The following is a 23,212-nucleotide window of genomic DNA, read 5'->3' as shown; positions in this document are numbered from 1 at the left end:
AATTATTCCGATTGGTAATACTGTTGTTTTGCAGCAAATGTTTCTGAGCTCTAATCCTGACCTGAGCTCCTTCTCTTTCTGTTTGCATGTGTTCTCTCCAAAAAGTCAAAAAATATGACTGCGTTAATTGGTCTGTAGTGTGTGTATCCTGAGTTTATCTGTTTTGTCCTGTTCAGGATGTACTCTGCCTCTTGTCTAATGACCGCTAGTTTTATTTAATTTAAAATTAAAGAGCTTTAATAATAAATCTCACATTTGAAATAGAACAGGTCTATGTGTCAACTGTTTAAAAGCAGTTAGCTCAATTTTTACTTTTCCAGTGGCTGTAACTGTCTAGGGAACAAGAAGGCTTTGTTTTATTGTGAAAGAATAGAAGTTTGAACGGAAGTCCAGCCTTTGCTCATTTTTCGTAAGCTGACCCCGGTCTGTCCTGTCTAGAGCTTTTTTTCCTGGCTGGTGTTTCTTAAAACAACCACCATGTTGCTGTTACTTTTACCAGAGCCAGCGCTGATGACAGAGAAGCCGACTACTTACTGAGGTAATAAATGAATAAATGTGCTTTATAGCCAGTATTGGTCCAGTCTAACCGGAAACACGGCTAGCAGCTAAAGCAATATCTCAATTGGTTTCAGTCTCTAGTGTACAACAGTAAAAACGTTTGACTGCAGCTTCCTTTATGGCACAATAAGTGAGCTTATTTTATTCACACAGGCAGAACACAAAGCATGTCTCTTTACATGAGACTAACCAGACCCCTTTGTGTCCTTTTTACTGACAGTGAAAAGATGTAAATCTGGAAGACATACACCTTTTTGATGTACATCTTCACACACCTTTTACCACGGAGGGGAATGTTATAATGTTATAAACCAAAATTGTGGAATTTGTTTCAGGTTTGGGTAAAAAGGGAAATAGAAAACAAGAAAATGGAAAAATATTTCTTCTTCCAGACTTTATTCCCTTTGTGTCTCATTGTGAAAATAATAAAGATCTGATCATAAGATGCTCCAACCATCTGAAGTTTTTAGAAGAAATGAAGTGGATAAAAGTGTTTAATCTGATGGTCCATCCATCCATCCATCCATCCATCCATCCATCCATCCATCCATCCATCCATCCATCCATCCATCCATCCATCCATCCAATGGCAGGCAATACGGACTTATTATCACAATATTTTGTTGCACTGTTGTGATAACGATACAAATGAAAAACTATTACATCATTTTCAAGGATATAGCAGTCATAGCTCCACAAATACTGCTATCGAAAAGCTTCAATTTTAAACAGTCTTCTTCAGGATGCCACTTAAACAAGTGATTTGTGTCACTAAACTTCACACAGTAACTATAATCATTTTATCAAATGTACTGATATTTGACAAAATACAGTTGAGAAAACAGTAAAAATAACATTTTCAATAATGTCAGTTTTGTTTTTAACAACATTAATGTAAATGTCAAGACAAATCAAAATTCTTATAAGAAATGTTCCCAATACATGATAAACGATACGATAAATCCCCACCCTGCATCTTTCTCGTGATCCTGTCTAAATCATCTCTAAACCTCCATCCTCTTCTGCAGTCAGCACCGTTTGATGCTGACCTCTCCTGTCCGTCCCGGTGCCAAGCGGTCGGCATGGATGAAGCGACCCTGGAGGCCGCCATCGCCGCCTATGGCGCTCAGCTGCAGCAGGTGGAGACGGCCCTGTCCGCGGGCCTGGACCCCAGCCAGCAGCCGGACCTGCTCAAACTGAAGGAAGACCTGTGCCAGCTGATAGAACTCACAGAGGCCAGCCTGGTGTCCGTCAAAAAGAGCCGGCTGCTGGCCAGCTTGGAGGACAGTAACGAGCCGCACGGGAACACCTGCGAGGCGGCGGCCGACACCAGCAGGGCCGACGAGAGCCTGAGCGCAGAGTTTGCCGCTTTTTACTCAGAACTGGGAGAGTGTTCAGGCAGCAGCTCCGACTCCAGAGAGAAGGACGAGGAAGGCAGAGAGGGAGACGGAGAAGAGGAGGAAGACGAGGAGGGAGAGGACGCGCTTAGCGGTACCAAGGTGAGAGCCCCCTACAGGACATCCTGGGGGACGCTGGAGTACCACAACGCCATGGTGGTGGGGGCAGAGCCGCCGGACGGAGAGGAGGCTCAGGTCCGAGTGCTTTTCGTCCACCCCACTCAGAAATCCATGAAGCCGTGTCCCTACTACCTGGAGGACAAATGTCGCTTTCAGGAGAACTGCAGGTAAAACCTTTCCTGACCCGTTTTAAAGTTAATTTTATGTGAACTAATTTTCTTAATTCTCCCATTTTGAATAAAACTGGACTTCTGAAACTCAGAAATTTCCAAGTTTTTTCTAGAAAATTTCCAAGATTAATCTCAAAATTGCTGATTCTTTTCTAGCAAATTCTCAGCTTTTCAAACTGGAAATTTCCATGTTTTATTTATTTATTTTTTAATTCAGATTTATTAAAAAATTTAGAGTTTTTTGGCCACAAATTACTCCCTTTTTTCTATCTAAAATGGCCATAATACGCTATCAAATTATTCAGCCCTTTTAATTTACCACAAGCCCATGGGACAAGATTAGACCAAAAATATTTTATTTGCCTAAAATTCAGACCAAAATTATTCACATCCCTGGACGAATTGGATTTAAGCTGATTTTCATCTGATGAGATGGGCATTTCTGAAAGGATAGTAAAAAGAATTATAAAAATATTACTTTAATCTGCCTGTAGATAAATGCTGTCTGACTCTGTCCCCATTCCGCCCTGCTCCTTAAATATGACTTTGACCAGGAGCCTCAGTGGATTAGTTTTTCTATAACCTCCATTCCTCTGGTGTTTTCTGATGAAGGTTTTCCCATGGGGAGGTGGTGTATGTGTCCGAGCTCCGGGAGTTCTTGGACTGCGACCTCAGTAACCTTGAAGAAGGTTCTGCCTGCTTGGCTCGACATGAGGACGGCATCTGGTACCCGGCCAGGATAAAAGGTAATTCTGAGCTGTTGATACATAATTAAAACAAAACAAAACAAAAAACAAACACTTGACTCTTGGACTCCTTTGTGTCGCTTTGTCCTTTTAAATCCTGAAGCTGCACTGGGATTTGTGTTTCTCACTAAAGTGACAATTAACTAGTGATGATGTCACATTCAACAGATTCTAGACATTTCAAAGTAAATGGACTAATGAAATGAGTGCAATAACGTGGCATTTTATTATAATACATAGGTTTTGTGCTTTTCTACCACACAACCACAAATATTTCGATAGAATTTTTCTAAAAACTCACCAAATGTTTTGAGAAGCAGCCCAAATTTTAACAACCCGCCCCAGAGTTGTGTTTTCCAGCCAAACATGTTCAACAGGAGCTCAGTCTGGCAACACAGGGTGTGAGTGTGATTGACACTTCTAAGACCCGCCTCCTGGCTCTGATTGGTTGTTTCTGACCAGGACCATCTTTCTGCTGAAGGCAGTTTAACCACTAGGAGGAGCCAAAGAAGGACGATTCTTTTCACAGATTATCTGTCTAAAATTCTACTGTAACAGTTTGAACAATATGTGAAAAAGAAATGTTTTATAAAAATGACGTATCACATAAACCATGTTATTTCATTGACTTGTAATGTTTTCTCTCCTGTCAGAAATTGACAGTGGTTTCTTCACAGTAAAGTTTGACTCGCTGCTGATGAAAGACGCTGTCGTCGAGGCCGACGGGGTCATCCCGCCCCTCAGGGAAGACGACCCGCTCTCCTCTGACTCTGATTCAGACGAAACGGGAGATGCAGATGCAGTGGGATATGCAAAAGGTTTAGAAAAGCCAATAACGTGTAGACCAAATATACTATTTAAATTGAACCTGTCAATGTTTGCTTCAACCTTTCCTTTTCTGTTATTTTTCGGCAGTTCTCGACTCTGCCACAGAATCGTCTGAAGCAGTGAGCAGTGCTAACTTCGGGGGCTGGGAGGCTCATACCAGAGGCATCGGATCCAAGCTAATGCTCAAAATGGGCTACGAGTTTGGAAAAGGTGAGAAAGACTAACACATTAAAACCAGAAGATTCATTAATCAGACTTTATTAATTGAAATATATGTATTTCTGTTCTGTAAATCTGAACATGTCGGAACACTGACAGCATTGTTATTACATATATACCTTTTTCCAAAATTAATATCAGTTGAGAATAATTTGCTTGAATTTAACTTGTAGTAAAAATTTAGCAGCTCATTGAAGTTCTACTTTTTAAGACGTTTTGTGTGACTTGATTCAAAGTTTCTCTGTAGACCTGAGGGGAACGTTCCAGCGTGCAGCTGGGATCCCAGAAACAAAAGATTCATCAATGCAAACATATAGAGATGGGCTTCATCTGCAAAAAGCATTGATCCATTTATAAGGCTTAATAAATGAAAGGTCCTTCAGGCACGGCCCAAAAACATAAAATAAAACATGCTTGAAAGTAAAATTATTTCTGGAACATTCTGTCTTGGTGCCAATGAAACTAAAGTCAATCTGTAGCTGAACGATGAGAGGAAAAACATTTGAAAGGGACTTTAAACAGGGTTTGACCCCAAGAACAGAACATCACGAACTAGAATTCTAGATCTTAGAGTTGCTTATGGTGGCAGCTTGTTGGAATAGATCTGTTAATTCAGATTTGTTCTGTCGTTGTTGTTACCAGACCACTCAGCTCTTCTGAGTGGGTTTAGAGGCAGCATTCAGCTTCTATGCACCACAAATTCAGAACAAACTTCCAATTCCTTTAAATCCAGAATATAAACCCACCTGTTTAGAGTTTGTTGTCAGTGAAACATTGATCAACATATTTGATGTGTACCGTATTTGCTTGATGGTTTTGATGATGAGATTTGATAAATGATTTCTGTATTATGACTTTTATGGTGGCTTGTTGCTGAAATGTGTTATACGGTTAACTTGACTTGATTTAATATGGACTATGCAAACACATTATTGTAAACATTGTGTTTAAGCCTTATAGTAAATATGCTCATTTTCAATGTTTGTCTAAAGGAGCAACTTTTAATTGAGGAAACAAAACTAGAAGTTACTAGAATCTCTGATCAACTTCATATAAAAAAGTTGAAATAATAATAAAAATATTAACGGATTATTTAATTATTTCAAAATTGTGCCAGTGCTGATTTTGTTTAAAAAAAAACACACACACCCCCACACACACACAGAAACAAATATTTCAGAGCTTCTTTTGCCTCCCCAGGCCTAGGGAAGCTCCAGGAGGGTCGGGTGGAGCCGGTGATGGCCGTGATCCTACCCAAGGGAAAGTCTCTGGATGAGTGTGCCGAGCTGACACAGAGGCGTACCCACAACAGGGCTGCTCAAGATGGCGCCCAACCCAGCCGGCCAAAGCGCCGCAGAAAGCCAAAAGTCTCCACCGGAGGGCGCCGTACTGTCTTTGATTTTTTAAACCACAAGCTGGGAGATAAGAGCTCAGATCCTGCTGCTGCTGCTGGGGCAGCGGGAGCGACCGGGGTGGAGGCTTACAGGGCCGGGAAAAGCACCAAGAGGAGCCTGAATGTGAAGCTCTTCCAGGCCGCAGAGAGGGTGGCCCAGACCGAGAGGGAGATCCAGAAACTGAGCGAGTCCCTCAGCAGACAGACGGGCAGGTCAGTACTGAACATAGTCACTAACTGCTTCTGCAAAATCTGGAAACATGAGAACCCTGCCCTATTTAAGATTTATGCTTCTGAATTTGATAGAAAAAGAAGTTAATCTGAAATTTTTTTTTGATTAGAAAAAAACTTTCAGGAATTTCAAAAGTCAAAAGTTTCAACTTTTGACTTTTGAAATCTTTTTTTCTGTCAAATTTTGACTTTTCAAGATGAAAGTTTTCGGGGTATTTATCTTGAAAACTTCTGAAATTAATTTCACCATTTTTGAGTTTTTTGGTGGAAATTCACTCCTTTTTTTTCCTATGTGCAATGGCCTTAATATGCCATCTTATTATTTTTCAATTGTTTGGGAAAGAAAAAAATGTTCCATTATATGTCAGAAAACGTTTTGAAACAAGTAGAAGTAATAAATTCATATCCCCCAACAAGAACTGTGGGAAGAGTGTGAACTGTAACTAAGGTGGGAATATCTTGTGAAGAAACAGTGCTGCTAAAACCAGCCTGACTTGTCATCTCCCCCGTCCGCCTTCACATCTATTTGTTGTTTGTGTTTGTGCAAAGGGATTCATCCAGAGTGAAGCAGCTGGAGGAGAAGCTGTCAGCGGCCCGCCGCCTGCTGGCCCAGCAGAAAGCACAAGAGCTGTCCATCCAGAGGGAGCACAAGAAGGCAGACACACACAAGAAGATGACAGAGTTCTAACTACACAGACAGAGGGAGGCGCTGCTGGCCTCTAATTAACTCATATTCACTGCTTATTGTCACTTCTCTGCCTTGTTTCTTCTTTTTTCTTGTTTTTTAAAGGATTCCTTCTGGATGATTTGCTACCAACATCATGACTTTTAGCTGGCAGCGCAGTTCTTTTATTAGTTGTTTATTGTGGATGGTTTATGGAAATTTAACAATGTTGTTAAAAATACATTTTTAGTTGTCATGAATGACCTGTTTAGTTTTTTTGGTTCTGACACCACAGCTGAACATTTGCCTCACATTTTGTGACATCACAAAAACAAAGTTAATAAAATATCGTTTAATTCTGGAAAGAAAAGAATACCTGGGTTTAAAAACTTCAATAATTGTGGTATGCAACTGTATTTTGCATCCTCACAGCATGATGCTGCCACTGCCATGTTTTAGCATAGAAATCATGCATCTAGGCACAGGGTCTGCAACCTTTACAACCCAAAGAGCCGTTTTTACCCTCAGTTTAGTTACAAAAACATTTCAGAACCACATGCGCTTTAGAAAAAAAGAGCAAATAATTTCTGATAAATATCTATAATAGGAAATGTGTAGTAATAATTAAAGAACCACTATTTCACTTAAACCTTTACAAAAAGAAGATGGTGGGAACTGTTGAAGAAGATTTTAGGTTATAATATTTCTTAAGAAAACTCTCTGGCTCGATCTTCTTCGATCCCAGGTTCTCCCGGCGGACCAAGTGTAGCCACACAGAAAACGAGTGCAGACATCACAGAATTACAGAGTTTAATCCAATAGAAGACAATTTATGCAAATTACAACAGAAATTGCTGAACAACAGAGACATACATTCATTTACCTGAGACAAATGGAAAAGAAGAAGGAAGGAAAAAAGAAATGCAAAGACGTCTTTGGAGAATTGCGAGAGCAAATCTAATTTGTTACTTCTGTGTAGAAAGTTTTATAGTGAAGGCGTATTCTTGTCTTTAATTTATTCAAATAAGGCGTACCTTTGCTCATTCAACCAGAAGCTATCTCTGACCCTTCTTAAACTTCTTGCAAGTCATGGTCTAAGGTCATCTGTCCCCTTTTGTTTAAATGAAGTGAGAGCAGAGCTTCTCCTGAACTCCTGCTGTTTTATGGCTTTTCACAAATTAGTGTGAAAAGCTGGAACTTCTCCTGATTGTTTCCCACACAGATAAAGGGTAGTTCAAAAGATCTAGCAAACCATCAGTAACTACAGGTAACATAAAGGTCAATAGGGCAGAATAATTAGGCTATTCAATCAAGACATGATAAGCTTTAAAACTAGCATATTTTAAATTTATTTTGTTAACAGAACTGATATAAAAAGCCTAGTTTTCAACATAATGACAAAAAAAAAAAAACAAGTATTATTAGCATTCTGTTGTGTAAATTCAATGGAATTATTTCATGAAAAAGATAAAAACAGATCAAATCTGCTGTTATATGTAAAGTGAAGGAGCTTCTCAAAGAGACAGAGGCTCAATTTCAAATTTATTTTATATCCAACATTTTTATTACTCTGTTGTGCTATAAAATGGCACCAAGTCCCTGGAAAATACATGTTACTGCCCCTTTAAGGTAATCCATCCATCCATCCATTTTCTGTTCACCCTTGTCCTTAGTGGGGTCAGGAGGGTTACTGGTGCCTATCTCCAGCTAATGTTCCGGGTGAGAGGCGGGTTCACCCTGGACAGATCGCCAGTCTGTCGCAGGGCAACACAGAGACAGACAACCATGCACACACACACACTCACACCTAGGGGCAATTTAGAGAGACCAGTTAACCTGACAGTCATGTTTTTGGACTGTGGGAGGAAACTGGAGAACCTGGAGAGAACCCACAATGCACAGGGAGAACATCCAAACTCCATGCAGAAAGACCCCAGGCTGGGAGTTGAACCCAGAACCTTCTTGTTGAAGGTAACAGCTCTACCAACTGCGCCACTGTGCAGCCCTGTGATTTTGGCTGCTGTTTTTGTGCTATCAGAGTAAACGGGGATGAAAACTAAGATTTCTATTATAATTCATTCCCTTTCACTTCATAGTGTACTTGTGTCTAATTGAATCCCTAAAAAATACATTGACATATTCAGTTAGAACAGGAAAAAGTGTTGGGTTCTTTAAGGTGAATGTTTTTGCAACATACTAATAAACATTCATCTGTATTTGAGTGCTTTCTAATACTTCTCTGAGTTCTGACTGGAGGCTGCTGTGGAGCTTTGTGCCATTTACTGAGTATTACAGAGTTTTTACTATTCCATCGCCAGGAGTATGCAGCGTTTTAAAGCAATGCCCAGACCTCATATAGCACACACGACATCTGTGAAGCTACAATAACCTCCTTGTTTAATAATAAATCTGGGCAGCAGCTTGGCTCACTGTCTCCAGGCAGGTTGGCTGCTGAATGTCTCCTCTGTCTCTAAAAAGGCTTAACACTGCTGCTGCAAATCAAATATTCATATTCTTAAATCTTCATTTTTGCTCCATTTTCATTATCTAAATGTAAGGTTTATGCCAGAGGAAGATTTTTTAAGGAACTGTTTTTGTGGCTGGTGGGCTTTATTTAACAGTAATTCAGCATGAAGGGACCACAGATCTTCCCGTGCTAACCACTGTGCCACGCGTTTTTCAACCTAGCGTGCAGGGAGCACACGCATTGCATACAGAGATTACAGATCTCGACGTGGCACTGCCGAAATCGAATCGAATCGAATTGAATCGAATCAAATCGAATCGAAATTTGCTGCATGTCTTTTGTTAAGAAAATAAATTTAAAATATGCTAGTTGAAAAAATTAACCATATGTTCAATATTAGATCAAATTAATAGTGTTTTAAATAAGAAAATTCGCTCCAAATTATACCCGTCGTTCAATCAGTGTAATCTCTTATGTAGGATATTTGAATTAAAATAACTTAGCTTGTAGTTCTCGACAATTTAAAACACAGCTAGTTTCTCTGTGGACTGAGCAGGCATTTACAGGGGCTCGTGGATCTGTGTGTGAGTTTAACCTTTTGACCACTTTGATAAGGTTTAACAGCTGGTGTAAAACTGAATGCAGCATAGAATATCTGTAAGACACATAATCTAATTTGTAATCTCTCCTAGTTGTTAACATGTCTTGATTGAAACAGACTAATTATAGTTTTCAGATTAATAACTTATTCTGCCCTATTAACCTTTATGTTACCAGTAGTTACAGCAGATTGTTTGCTAAGATCTTCTGATCTGCCTTTTGTCTGTGTGGGAAAACAATCAGGAGAAGTTCCAGCTTCACACTGATCTGTGAAAAGCCATAAAACAGCAGGAGTTCAGGCCAGTAGAGGAGAAGCTCTGCTTCCACTTTGTTTAGATAAAGGAGACAACTGGTGTTTGATCTTGAAAACAAATTGTAGGGAGTTTCTAACTTTTAAGAGGGTCCGAGATAGCTCCTGGTTGGATGAGGAAAGATACGCCTTATTTGAATAAATTAAACAGAAGAATATGCCTTTACTATAAAAGTTTGTACACGTGAGGAACAAACTAGATTTGCTTTTGCAACTCTCCAAAGACGACTTTGCTTTTCTTTCTTTCTTCTTCTTTTCCATTTGTCTCAGGTAAATTAATGTCTGTTTTAGTGTGTTTGAAGTGTTTGAATGTGTTGAATTAATAGTTTTTATGTAAAATTAGTGACTACAGTTTCCCCAAAAGGCCTCATACATAGCCACTACCAAGTGGGCAGGGCTTATCAGCCTAATGACTGAACAAGAGGCTGACATCTTCTCTGATTGGCTGATAGATGATGAGCCAATCATGGCTGATTTCTGAATATATCTCATGTAAGTGTTTATATCCATTTCTGCCATGATTGTTAATGTCTTATTGTGAGAACAAGCTTATTTACATATGATTTTCATGTCATGTCTTATTTCAGGTAAACACCATAATTCAGAAACTCTGTTTTTTCAGCATTAGTAGAATACAGACAAAGACCTGCGCACATTTGTTGAAATGCAGATGGTGATACAATAAAATGCTTAGTGTCTTTTTTTTGTTACCTCTATTCAGGGGTGGAATTTTTACATTCTTCACTGAGGGGTTCCAGCATTGCCCCCCTGCCTCTTGCTACTCCCTTGCCCCCAAGGTAAATATTTCTACATCAGCCCCTGCAAAAAAAAGTTAGAAAAACACAAATGATTTCTTCCCAACAGACTCAGGTAAGACTAACTCAACTAAAGTTTAGGGATAGCCTGAGACTATGAAGGACAGTTACCGGAGAAACTAATGGCTGTCAGCAAATCTGAACAATCGCAATAGCCCTGCAGGGGGAGAGATAACGCCAAACTTCATGTTAAAGTTAGAGCGACCTCAAAGAGATACAGTTTTAGTTGAGTGGATGGAGCCGAGCGTTTGCGCTCTGTTTCTGATGAGTGGCAGCACGTTGGCTGCTGGGGATCACTTGGAATTTGCTGATTGTGGGAGAAAATGGGCAAATGTACCATGTGTGTGGATTTAATGGGATCCCTGGAGGGTCCGAGCTTCATGGCTTCCCCATTTATGAGCCTCAAGGTTTGCAGGGAAAGGAAGGGGTGACAGATTTACACTCCTCTATCCCCCCGTCATCTGGATGCACCATGCAACTCCTGCAGACCTATTAGGGAAGTTTTCACAGTTAATCGGCGCTCATCACGGCCCGCATTATGAGATTAAGGAGGCGTGATGGGGGAATTGATTAGGAGGCGACACTGACAGGCGTTTATTTGGGCCGGCTTGTTAAGCTGCTCACCTGAAGATATTATAAGGCTGCAGAGTTTGGTCTGTGACTGTGCAGGCTGAGAATTTTTTAGGAAAGAAGCTTTGTTGTACATTTAATTGGCATGAGTCGCCTCATAAATCCAATTGTCTGTGAAACTCAGAGGAGTGAAATCAAGACTATGTTTTTTTTTCTTCCTTTTTGCTCCCTCTGGTAAACTAAGCAACCAATGTAGTCATTGGTTTAGCACTCACTGCCTTACAACAGCATTAATATCCATTACATTTTTTCATATTTTGTCACATGCAACCACAAACTCCACAATACTGTGGCGTAATGTCACTATGGTACTGACTAACATCAGCTTAGACAATTTAGTTTGTTAAATTTATATCAAAATGAGCTAAAATACTACTTTAAGTTAAAATGCAAGCATTAGCATGAGCACTACCACTAACATGATAGATCTCCATTAATGTACTCCATGTTGTATGCAAACAGCCCATTATCAGCTATAAGTAATGTAGTGGTATAGAAATATACATAATTCTACACAAATAGTTTCCAGGTGAAAAGTTCTGGTTCTTAAGGTGGGCGTGGTGTATATAAGGAGCTGCTGCGTTCAATCAGGACGTGTCTCTTTGTTCTCCCACTGTGTGGTTCGCGTCCTGTGGGCTCTGGCAGCGAAAGGCAGCAAATCGCCGGCTGGTGCATGTTGCGCTGATATCCTGGTGGTAGGTGTTCTCTCTCCCTGCACTTTAGTTGATCTTGGTCAGAAAATCTAAATTGAAGTGAGATCATAAAACGCCACTGCGCTGCGCTCCTCCTCTTCCTCGTTCTGCGAGGGAGTGTGTGTTCGTGTGGATCGGCAGGTAAGAAATTAACGCTCATCTAAGCTCTAGTTTGTTCCAGTTTTATTTAAAATGGTAACTAATTAATTTTCATAGGTCCCCCACAGTTGGACCATTGCTGCTCTGTCTGCTTTCGTCTCTCGGATTTCTGCACATTCATTTTAAAGACCTGAGTGAAGTTGGCCCCCCCACCTTCTTCAAATCAGACAAAATTGGTGTCAAACGTTTGTGCTACGTTTGTGCTGGTTTGTGCAGCAAAAATTTTCGTTTGTGCTGCTTTGGCTTTAAAGATATTAATGAAAGTGTAAAGGTCAAAAGGTCAACCAGCCCCCCACTTTTATGAAATCAAACAAAATCAGTGTCAACCATTAGTGCTATGTTTGTGCTGGTTTGTGCTGCAAAAATTTTCGTTTGTGCCGCTATCATTTTAAAGATATAAAGAAAGTTGGATTTCATAAAAGTTGGGGGGCTGGTTGACCTTTTGACCTTTACACTTTCATTAATATATTCAAAGCCAAAGCAGCACAAACAAAAATTTTTGCTGCACAAACCAACACAAACGTAGCCGAGTTGATTGACACCCATTTTGTCTGATTTGAAGAAGGTGGGGGGTTGGTTGACCTTGGATGACCTCTGGAAACATTTCTTTATATCTTTAAAATGATAGCGGCACAAACGAAAATTTTTGCTGCACAAACCAGCACAAACGTAGCACAAACGTTTGACACCAATTTTGTCTGATTTGAAGAAGGTGGGGGGTTGGTTGACCTTGGATGACCTCTGGAGACATTTCTTTATATCTTTAAAATGATAGCGGCACAAACGGAAATTTTTGCTGCACAAACGTTTGACACCAATTTTGTCTGATTTGAAGAAGGTGGGGGGGCCAACTTCACTCAGGTGTTTTAAAGTCGGACTGCGGCGGCGTGTTTGGGGCGTGGCATCGGCGCCCATTTCACCTCCTGCTGTGACGTGGCAAGAGGGCCACGCCTAGTCCTGATGTTTTTAACTTGTATTTTCTATGCTAGTTTTTTTTTCTATTTCTTTACTTATTTTGTTTACAGCCCTCTTTGTTCATTTAGCCGGGCTGATATTGTTTCTTTTTTTAGGTTTAAGATTGTTATATTAACTGTTTTTTTTGTTTGCAGTTGCTGAGGTCCGGTGTTAGTGTGGTGATGGTGTCTTCCCCTTCTGCGTCCTGTGATTCTTTAGTTTGGGTTGTCTCACTGCGTCTGTTTTTGTTGTTTTTTTTTTTGTTCATTTGGTGGATGCCGTCCCTATAGCGCCCCCTCCAGCCGGTAACTTCAGATACTGCACTTTGTTTTCCTTTGTTTCATTCTTTTAAAAAAATGGTTTTAAAGAATTTATTTTTTATTTTTTTGTAAACTTAAAACTGTCTCAGATGTTTCAGTATTCGCATAGCTGAACTTGTGTGCCTTAAAGGTAATATTCTCTGGGTGAAATTCCCAGGGTGGTGGTGTTGAGCAATTTATTAAAACTAAAATTCCACAAAATCTGAGTTTCATCTAGTGTCGCCACACTAGCAAAAGTAATAAAGTGAAAACTGAACTCTTGTCTTCACATCTCTTGATGCTTGTTGTGTTTGGGTCAATGTTCTCCTGGGGCCCAAGGTCAGAAACCTGACCTGACATCATTCCGGTGTTTATTTCTTCAGTCATCCTGAAAGGTGAGCGCTCCATCCAGTTCTGGACTCTTTCCTCTATACAACCCCTGGCAAAAAGTATGGAATCACCAGTGTTGGATGAGCAGTCATTCAGACATTTCATGCTGTAAAACAAACTCGGATCAAAAACATGACACAATATTAAGGTCATTCCAAAGTGCAACTTGTTGGCTTTCAGGAACACTCAAAGAAATGAAGAGAAAACATTGTGGAAGTCAGTGAATGATACTTTTATTGACCAAACACAGGGAAATAAATATGGAATCACTCAATTCTGAGGAAAAAAGTATGGAATCATGAAAAACACATAAACAAAAGACCATTCAAAATACATCACTAGTATTTAGTTGCACCATCTTTGGCTTTTATAACAGCTTTTAGTCTCTGAGGCATGGACTTGATGAGGGACAAACAGTATTTGGTGCCTACTCTCTTTGATAGCAGTTGCCAGATCAGCTTTGCAGGTTGGACCCTTCTTGTGGAACATTTTTTTCAATCTCCACCACAGGTTTTCTATTGGGTTGAGATCTGGACTATTTGCAGGCCATGACATCGACTGAATGTGTCTTTCTTCAAGGAATGCCTTCACTGTTTTTGCCCTATGGCACGATGCATTGTCATCTTGGAAAATTATTTCATCATCTCCAAACATCTGTTCAATTGAAGGGATGAGAAAACTGTCCAAAATGTCAATGTAAACTTGTGCATTGATAGAAGAATTAACCACAGTCATCTCCCCAGTGCCTTTGCCTGACATGCAGCCCCATATCATCAAGGACTGTGGAAATTTGGTTGTTTTCTTCAGGCAGGCCTCTTCATAAATCTCACTGGAACGGCACCAAACAAAAGTTCCAGCATCATCACCTTGTCCAATGCAGATTCTTGACTCATCACTGAAGACAACTTTCATCCAGTCATCCACAGTCCATGATTGCCTCTCCTTAGCCCATCGGAATCTTGTTCTTTTATGGTTAGGTGTCAATGCTGGTTTTCATTTAGCTTTCCTGTATTGAAATCCCACCTCCTTTAGGCGATTTCTTACGGTTCGGTCACATACATTGACTCCAGCTTCCTCCCATTTATGCTTCATCTGTTTAGTTGTACTTTTTTGGTTTTCAAGACAAATGACCTTTAGTTGTTTGTCTTGACGCTTTAATGTCTTTCTTGGTCTACCAGTACGCTTGGCTTTAACAACCATTCCATGCTGTTTGTGTTTGGACCATATCTTGGATACAGCTGACTGTGAACAGCCCACATCTTTAGCAACCATGCGTGAAGGGTTACCTTCTTCAAGAAGTTTCACAATCCTCTCTTTTGTTTCAAGGGACATTTCTCTTGTTGGAGTCATGGTTCTCGCCACTCCACTTCGTCCAGCAGCCCTCCAAGGTGTCATGACTGCAGGTGTTTTGATCTGCACACTAACGGGCACATCTAATCTGGGGCAGGTGTCCATTTAGGGAAAGGAAATAGACTGGGTGTGTCCTTTTTTCTACCTCCAATTTGAGTGATTCCATACTTTTTTCCTCAGAATTGAGTGATTCCATATTTATTTCCCTGTGTTTGGTCAATAAAAGTATCATTCACTGACTTCCACAATGTTTTCTCTTCATTTCTTTGAGTGTTCCTGAAAGCCAACAAGTTGCACTTTGGAATGACCTTAATATTGTATCATGTTTTTGATCCGAGTTTGTTTTACAGCATGAAATGTCTGAATGACTGCTCATCCAACACTGGTGATTCCATACTTTTTGCCAGGGGTTGTATTAGCGGTTCTCAACGTGAGCAGTACCGCCCCCCAGGGGGCGTTCAGAGGACGGCAGGGGGCGCTGGCGGACATTTTTACAAAAGGGGGGCGCTGGGATGCCTTTGGGGGGCGTTTGGTCGAAGGTAAACTTTACACCTTATATGCACAACAATACCAGTTTAGACTTTGAGCAACTTGGTAAAACTGTATTGTGTAACATTAAAACATGCTTGGCTGCAACAATATACATGGCAGCTCTTCTTCTATTCAGTGTTTGTAGCTTCTGTTAGCTTCTTGGCGCAGCTCTGTTCTCCTGCTACTGGTAGCTAAAATCACGATACCCTCACTGTGTCTCTGAAAAATGAACCCATTTAAATAAAGAAATCCCTCCATAGTGATACCTCGATAGAGAGCGGTCATTTTATAGCGTTAACACCGGAGCTGTAAGTGGTCCGGTATGAAACTGGGGTGATGGAACAACACAGCACTTTAAATTTCAATAATCAGAATGCAGAAATTGTTTCCGTTGTTTTAAAAGGTTTATGTCAGTCTGCCTTTTCCCCATCGATACGTTTCCCGACCGCCCTGCACCTCAGGATAAAAAAAAAAAAAAAAAAACGACGCGCACATCGCGCAAAACTCTGAAACAGGAGAAGCGGGACATAAAACGGAGCGACGAACTAGATGTGAATTATGGCATAAAAACAGAGAATCCGACGCTGAACAGTGAAAAATCAACACATGATGTGAAACACATGATGATTAGGAGGCGCAGCAGGTGATGAGTGAAGATTAATGATGGTCAATAAACGATAAAATAAATCTAGCAACAGGAAAGAAACTAAAGTGGACATAGCAATAAACCAAGCGAGGATAATAGTAATCAGATGAAAATGGAAATGAATGAACAACGAAATGCAAGAATAAACTAAGAAAAAACTAAAGTAAATACAGAGGAATAAACTGGTATGGCAAGACCCTTCCAGCAATAATTAATACAGAGGCAAGAATAAACAGACACTATGTCCAGATAAAAGGTAAAATAATATTGTTTAAATGTCATGGGTTTGTTGACATCATATCTGATACTGAGAATAAATATATCTTACAGACCATAACAGTAAATAACTGATCACTTATTTATATTTTTAATTAGATTTGATATATATTTATTTCTTTAATATTATTTTCCATGTCAGTGTTAATGTCATGAGGCTGACGACTCCATGACACTTCAACTTGACTCATTAGGATTTGATTAAGAACCAGATTTGTTCTTTATTGTTGGGTACCACGTTGGGTTTTTTCTTCCTTTTCAGCTCTGACCATCAGAGGGCGCCAGGAGCCACTTTTCCTTGGTGGGTGTGTCAGTTGGTTCCTGCTGGACGCACCTGGCTCGAATCATCATCATCAGAAGAGTATTTAAGCGGCAGGCTCCTGCACTTCACCGCCAGAGTGTTTTACCTATTGTGGTACATCCAGCCTCTCTACTGTTTGTCTCTTTGAGATCGTTTCTAGTAGCCTTCAAACCCTTACCTGTTTTGTGACTCCTTCCAGGACACTTTCAAGTTTCCCCGGAGACCTCCCGTTTTCAAACCCTGAGGGAGTTCCGTCCACGACGCTGGGAGCTATACTCACCGGTCGCTGGAGCCTGCCCCGAAGCTCTTGGAGTCTCTCTCTCGAGTCTGTCCGTCCCTCATCTCTCTCCGAGTCAGCCCCCACTTAACCGCGACCTGGTACCGGACCTCTCCCCCGACCTGAACAAATTACTACAAGTAAGCACTGAACCCATACCAATAGCCTGTTTTCCTACAACCATTAAACTCACCTCCACTCTCCTTTTGTGTGCAGCCGTGCCAGTCTTCCCACTGCAGCTTCACGACTGTGGGTGTTTTTGACCACTTTTATCTTTGTTAATAAAACATCTAAACTTTTATCCTGCCTCTGTGAGTTTCTGCATGTGGGCTCAGAAATTAAGACCCACCATAACATTTATAATTTCTGTCCAGTAAAACTATTAATCTATAAATCAATAGACAGGTTTATATAAAGATATAATCCATGTTTCTGTCTCATATTTGTATGGCATTAAAATGATCTGGAACTTTAGTTTTTGAAAGCTCTGGTTTGCACAATAAATGCCATGTTGGTGAAATTTTATGGTTGATACTCTGATGTCCCATTCTCCTGAAGGCAGCACAGAGCTGCACCACCAGAAACTCTCAGAAACACTGAGAAGAGCTATGATTAATGTAGTTACGGTTCTATCCATGTTTTAATGTTGCAGAGCTCAGTCGGTTTGCAAATAGTTCAAAGTTTAAACTGGCATGTTGAACATCTTTTATCTGATCATTTTGTGGAATATTTAACAACTAGAAAATGGCACAAAATAATATTTTTTCCACTCTGATTGGCTGCTGTTAGGCCTACCAATTTTAACTTGAATGTTCATTGCATTTTTTGTAAACACCTGTGAAAATCATTTCTATTCCCATGGCTTTTTTGTTCTCTGGGAAATTATTTTTGATGATAAATACAGAAACAAGCATAAAAATCAAAACATCTACAATAGTGATGGTAATATTAATGATAAAATAATGGTCAGTGCAAAGTAGCCTACAAATTCTTTGGTGGGGGGCGGTGAGGGACCTGGATAAGGGCTAGGGGGCTGCTGGCCCGAAAAAGGTTGAGAAACACTGATCTATATGTTCTGCCTGTGATTTTTCAGACAAATACCTTGGATTTATACTCAAACACAATGATCACACAGAATTTTGAATGTGTATTAATATTCCAAAGTGCTTTTATTTTTAATAGTGCTGTACTTATCTAACCTCTTTTCTGTGACCTGAGATGTTCATATTTCAAAAATGTGTTGCAGGAGGGGAGCTGTGGTGGCACAAGGGCAAAGCACAACCCACATATGAAGGCTTCAGTCCTTGGTGGTAGTTGTAGGTTTGATTCCTGGTCTGGTGACATTTGTCGCATGTCTTTCCTCTCTCATTACCCTCTTTCCTGTCAGACTACTTTCAAATAAAGGCCACTAGAGCCAACAAAATAAAAATGTGTTCAAGGAATCCTGGAGTCCCCTGTCACCTCCCTCTGTTTGGCTGGAGAGATGAGGAAATTGAGAACCTTGATGTTTTGGGCTTGATCCTCTTTTATCTTTATCGGGGCCACCATTCTCCTGAGAACACTCTAAAACTTAGTGATTCTCCAGCCATGGGTTCTAAGCTATATGCCAGCACCTCAGTAAAGTCTGGATCTAAAACACAGATGAATTACCAAGACTTATTCTACCAAACGGATTCATGTGGACCACAATCTGGATCAGGAGTCAAATGTTCTTCACTTTTGTAAATACAAACTGCTTTATTTCAGTACTTTGAATATTCAGAAATCTCTGCAGTTTAAGTCTTTAATCTCAAACCCAGTGCAAGAGCCAGAAGTTTTGAGTACAAGCGATAAAAGTTTTAAGAAAGACATGAAATCCTGCATTCAGACTGATATGTGCTCTTGGATTATGGCAGAAAAATTTCCCTGTATCAGAGGACACCAAGGAGCGGCATAAATGAGCACTAAGTCTATCTGCACTCGGAGTGGTTGCCATGGAGATTAGTCTTAGTATTTCTCAAACATGCATGACAGTCAAAGCAACACTCCAGGTACGTTTCGGATGAGGGAATAACAAAAGATGTAAAAGTCAATTTTACATAATACTCCCTCTTTAAATGTGGATCCTAATTCCTATTGGTAAAAGAACTGTTCAAATAATTCCTTAAAGTCTCCTGTTCAGTATGAGAATCAAACAGATGACTTGAGGTTTAAGCAGCCATAACGGAAGCAGCATGTTGGTGTCTCTCTGATCCTGACTGTACGTTCAGCACATACGCCCACAGATGATGCTCTGCACTGTTCGTTATTCTGCAATAGCCAGCCACGCCTTAATCTCACCACCGACTGACTACTGACCAGCTCTCTGTCTAACAGGTCCGGAAAATCCCTGAAACCTGGGTCTTACCCTAAAATAGGTATACAGGAGATTCTCTGTTTAAACTGGTGGCGGAGAAAACTCGTCTAGCTCTAACTACCTTCAGATCCAGAAGTTACGGCCCTTTTCAGTTGAGAAACAGTCGGCAGAGTAGCCCTCGCTGCCGCATAGCTTCAACAACCACTCCTGTTAACGGTAGCTTTTCTCCTGAAAATAACGTGCACTTGTTATCGGCTAGATTGGATTTAGTGACTTAGACCTAAGTCCCAGGGCCATTATCTTAACACTCACCAAAGGAAAGTATGAAGCCACCAAATTTCTAGAATCATGTGTGAAGATTTTACTTAAACCAGAAGAACTCTCAACAAACGGTAACTTAATTGAATTCAATGTCCACAACCTCTATTAGTATTTTTATTATACATTTTATTAAGCAAGCTTTAGCAGGGGTAAATGACAAGCAGATTTAGTCAAAGGGATTATAAAATTGTAACAAGTAATAATCTCGAATTATAAAATTAACCATACCCTATCCTCTTTCTAATCCCTAACCTGTGTCACTAATCTCACTGAGCGAGGCTTTAGGGGCAGGGCAACTCACACCAGTTGTTAGTCGATCTTGGCAGCCGAAACCTTTAAACGTCCTTGGTCAGAGTCTCTGTCCTGGCGGGGCAAAGTCCTCTTTCAGAAAAGCAACAAAGTCAATCTGTCCGATATCTTTTAGATGAGCAGAATCTTCATCACTTAGTGACCTTTGTCTTTTCCCCAAGTCTGCTGCAGTTGAACAGTAATCGTAGGGTGGAGGCAGAGGAGACGGTCGAATTCAGGGGCCAGGGCTGGGGCTGACGGATCTTGTCCTTTCTTGCGGCGTGAAGTCTCAACTTTTCCCTTGGTCCCAGGGTGTGGTCCTCTGCTGATCTTTCGTCTGCGTCCTCTTGTTGACTCTCCTTCAGCGCCGCGGACTAAGAACAGTTTCCTCCCCAGCTTGCTGGCTTTTAAACCCTCTTGGTTCATAGTTGTGTGTTGGAGAGGTCCCATGACTCATCCTGCCCGATTATTTCATCGGAAAGCACCCATCCTCCCCAAACTCCACTCCACCCTGAATTTGGAAATACCCAAATTTTTCTTGTCTGACTGTTGCAACTCTTGTCCAATACTTCTCTTTTTTCTCCTGTTGGCTATTTGGCAGTTATTACCTTTTTAGGAGTTGTTCTGGGACCTCCGCCCAGCTCAGTGTACTGCCTGTGACACAGTTCCTTTTTCCTTCTCATGTACTCAAACCTACAGTCCTCTTATAATGTATCATGAAACATAATCAACTTGTTTTGTCATTATCTGAAATCATACAACAATCAGGATGTCACTGTTATTACAGATCATGAATACAAACAAAATCATACAACAATTAAGCTGTCACTGTTATTACAGATCATGAATACAGAATACAGATTATATATTTCAATTATTCATTACAGACATCGTAATCACAAAACCTCAATCATTCCAACTACTACACACATATGTATTTTGTATTTCTTTTCTTTAATCATCCTTAAATCAATATACAAGATCACTGTTATTCCTCAGGCCTTTACCCTGCTTTCTGCGTGTACCTAGAGAGATCTCACAAGTTCATGCCAGTTTTCTTGACAGCGGCTACCTCTGATTGGATGGCTCGCCTGCAAGGATGGAAATGGCCATTCCCCCTTTGCACGCAGGCATCCCTTTGTTTAAGAGATAAAATACGAAAAAGCCCGCGGTTTGACTGCTTTTGAATTGACTTCTTTCTGCTGTGGATCGCGATCGAATGCCCAGCTACGTTGATGCTGCTTTGTCTCTAGGCCGAAGGCTCTCCGGCCAAATTTCACGAGGTAAGCGCTGGTAATCGAGCATCACGTGTTTAGTCATAGAGTGTTTTGTACTGTATTGTGTGGGGAATAAATCGAGCATATTTGTTCTAGCAGTAACAGTGTTTGATGCATGTTATTTTGCTGTAATCTGTGGGGAAATAAATTGAGCACATTTAATTCTAGCAGAAACAGCGTTTTGGTTTCGTTATTGCCGCCAATCTCCTTCGACCCTGATTTAAAATTTCATAAAACAGGGCCCCTCTTGCTGCTAAAATCATCATCACCTCTAAAAGCTTCTATGTTAAATTTAAGGGGGACTAGTTTAATTGGCTAACCTAACAAGCAATCAGTTATAATTGCAGTTTACTAAATTGTATTTGTGAACAAACAGCTCAAAGTCAAAGATTAAACTCACAGCTTCAGATTGTAGCTATGGTAACAAAGCAATCTACCTATGAACTTCAACTCCTGTTCCGCCAAAGAATAGCAAACAAGCAGCTGGAACCAAAACAGCTCCACCGACCACGCTCACAAGGACAAAGCGACCAGCCCAAGCCTCAAAACATTCCGACTCTGTGGGAATCCCACTGAAAAACAGATTTTCTGCACTCCAGCCTGAGCCTCTGAGTGAAAACCCACCTTCAAACATCAACAGTGAGGCTAGACCAACACATCCACCCCCCAAAGCTCCGAAAGACAAAGTGACCACCAAGAAAACGAAAGGTATGCAAAGAGTGCTTCTTGTTGGAGATGAGGCAGTAAATGGAATCAGTCATGGTTGTAATCCCAAGAAAACCAGAGTGATTTATTTTCTTGGTGACACTGTATCAGATTTGACTCGCAAAGTGCTCTCTCTAACCCAGAGGTTCCCAAACTGTGGGGCGCGCCCCCTAGGGGGGGTGCCGTGTCATTGCAGGGGGGGCGCGGGAAGCCGTCTGGATGAAAAAAAAAACAAAAAAAAAACATGAACACTATGCGCTGGGTTTTTACCATAGAATGGCCGACTCTCTGTTATTCCTCTGTCAATTTGATACAGTAGAGGCTTCCACACTTCCCATATCTGTGTCCTCTGTCACTTTTATCAGCAGTTAAAACTGTTTAATCCGTTGTTAACATGTTGTAACCTATTTTTCCTCGCCGCCTTTAAACGCAACATGAGCGCTACGACGCTCGCGCTGGGTTTACACTTGTGAAGGAGACCTGCTGCTGCTGGGCGGAGCTACGTAGGTTTGTGTTAGAATCACGGCAGCAAACCAGCAAAACGCAAAGAACTTTTCACAGTTTTTCCCTCCAAACTAACCGACTGAGTTGAGTAAAGCTGTTGGATGCAGGTAATGTTAGCTAAAAGATGACTAGCTAACATCAATACAGAACCTTAAGCTTAACAAGGTACCTTGTAGGCTACCGATGTTGGTGTCTATTTTCAGCTACGTACATTCATTTTGCCCCCAAAAAAGTAGTTGAAATGTCTTCCAGACCAGAGTTTCTCAAATTTACGGATGGAATGGATCAACAAGTTCGCCTCGGCACAACTCTCCTTAGTGCTAACATAGCAGACCTCACTTCATCTAAGCCACCTGCCTCTGATTCCCAGAGGATCCAGCACTCTGCGTTTCTGAGGTCTGAGACCGGGGTCCAGATATTATCTTTACACCCATCTTCCTCCAGAATGTGTCTGGCCCCCCAGCACCGCAAAACAGGACATTACCTGTCCGGATCACTACAAGAAAAGCTACAAAAAATAGAAATACAAAAAACAGTGGTCTTAATTCAAACCTCAGACTGAAGAACTTTCAGCCTCCAAGTCACTTAAACTGGCTCTTTTAAACACCAGATCTCTCTGTGCTAAAGCTATATTAATTAATGATTTCATCACCAAGCATAATATTGAGGTTTTATTTCTGACAGAAACATGGTTAAATGACAATAATGAACTAATCGTACTAATTGAATCAGTGAGAATAGAAAACACAAAAAAGGAGG

The 23,212-nt window shown here is 40.7% G+C and overlaps 1 protein-coding gene and 1 long non-coding RNA gene across 2 annotated transcripts; both read left to right on the top strand.

Moving 5' to 3' along the window:
- The first annotated feature begins 388 nt into the window (after nt 1-388).
- Nucleotides 389-6,699, top strand: zgpat (zinc finger, CCCH-type with G patch domain). Its single transcript, XM_014973633.2, has 7 exons — nt 389-538; nt 1,587-2,242; nt 2,858-2,991; nt 3,645-3,809; nt 3,907-4,029; nt 5,239-5,644; nt 6,212-6,699. Exons 2-7 carry the CDS (start codon nt 1,641-1,643, stop codon nt 6,348-6,350), a joined length of 1,569 nt encoding a protein of 522 aa, XP_014829119.2. The 5' UTR covers nt 389-538; nt 1,587-1,640; the 3' UTR covers nt 6,351-6,699.
- Nucleotides 6,700-16,692: 9,993 nt separating this feature from the next.
- Nucleotides 16,693-17,324, top strand: LOC148158232 (uncharacterized). The gene is made up of 3 exons (XR_015763702.1): nt 16,693-16,860; nt 16,946-17,163; nt 17,240-17,324. It is a non-coding gene; the product is annotated as an uncharacterized LOC148158232 (long non-coding RNA).
- The last annotated feature ends 5,888 nt before the right edge of the window (nt 17,325-23,212 follow it).

This window comes from Poecilia mexicana, unplaced genomic scaffold, assembly GCF_051168715.1.
Source record: "Poecilia mexicana isolate PSO_F unplaced genomic scaffold, ASM5116871v1 scaffold_7, whole genome shotgun sequence".
NCBI lineage: Eukaryota > Metazoa > Chordata > Actinopteri > Cyprinodontiformes > Poeciliidae > Poecilia > Poecilia mexicana.
This window is presented reverse-complemented; position numbering and strand designations above follow the sequence as displayed.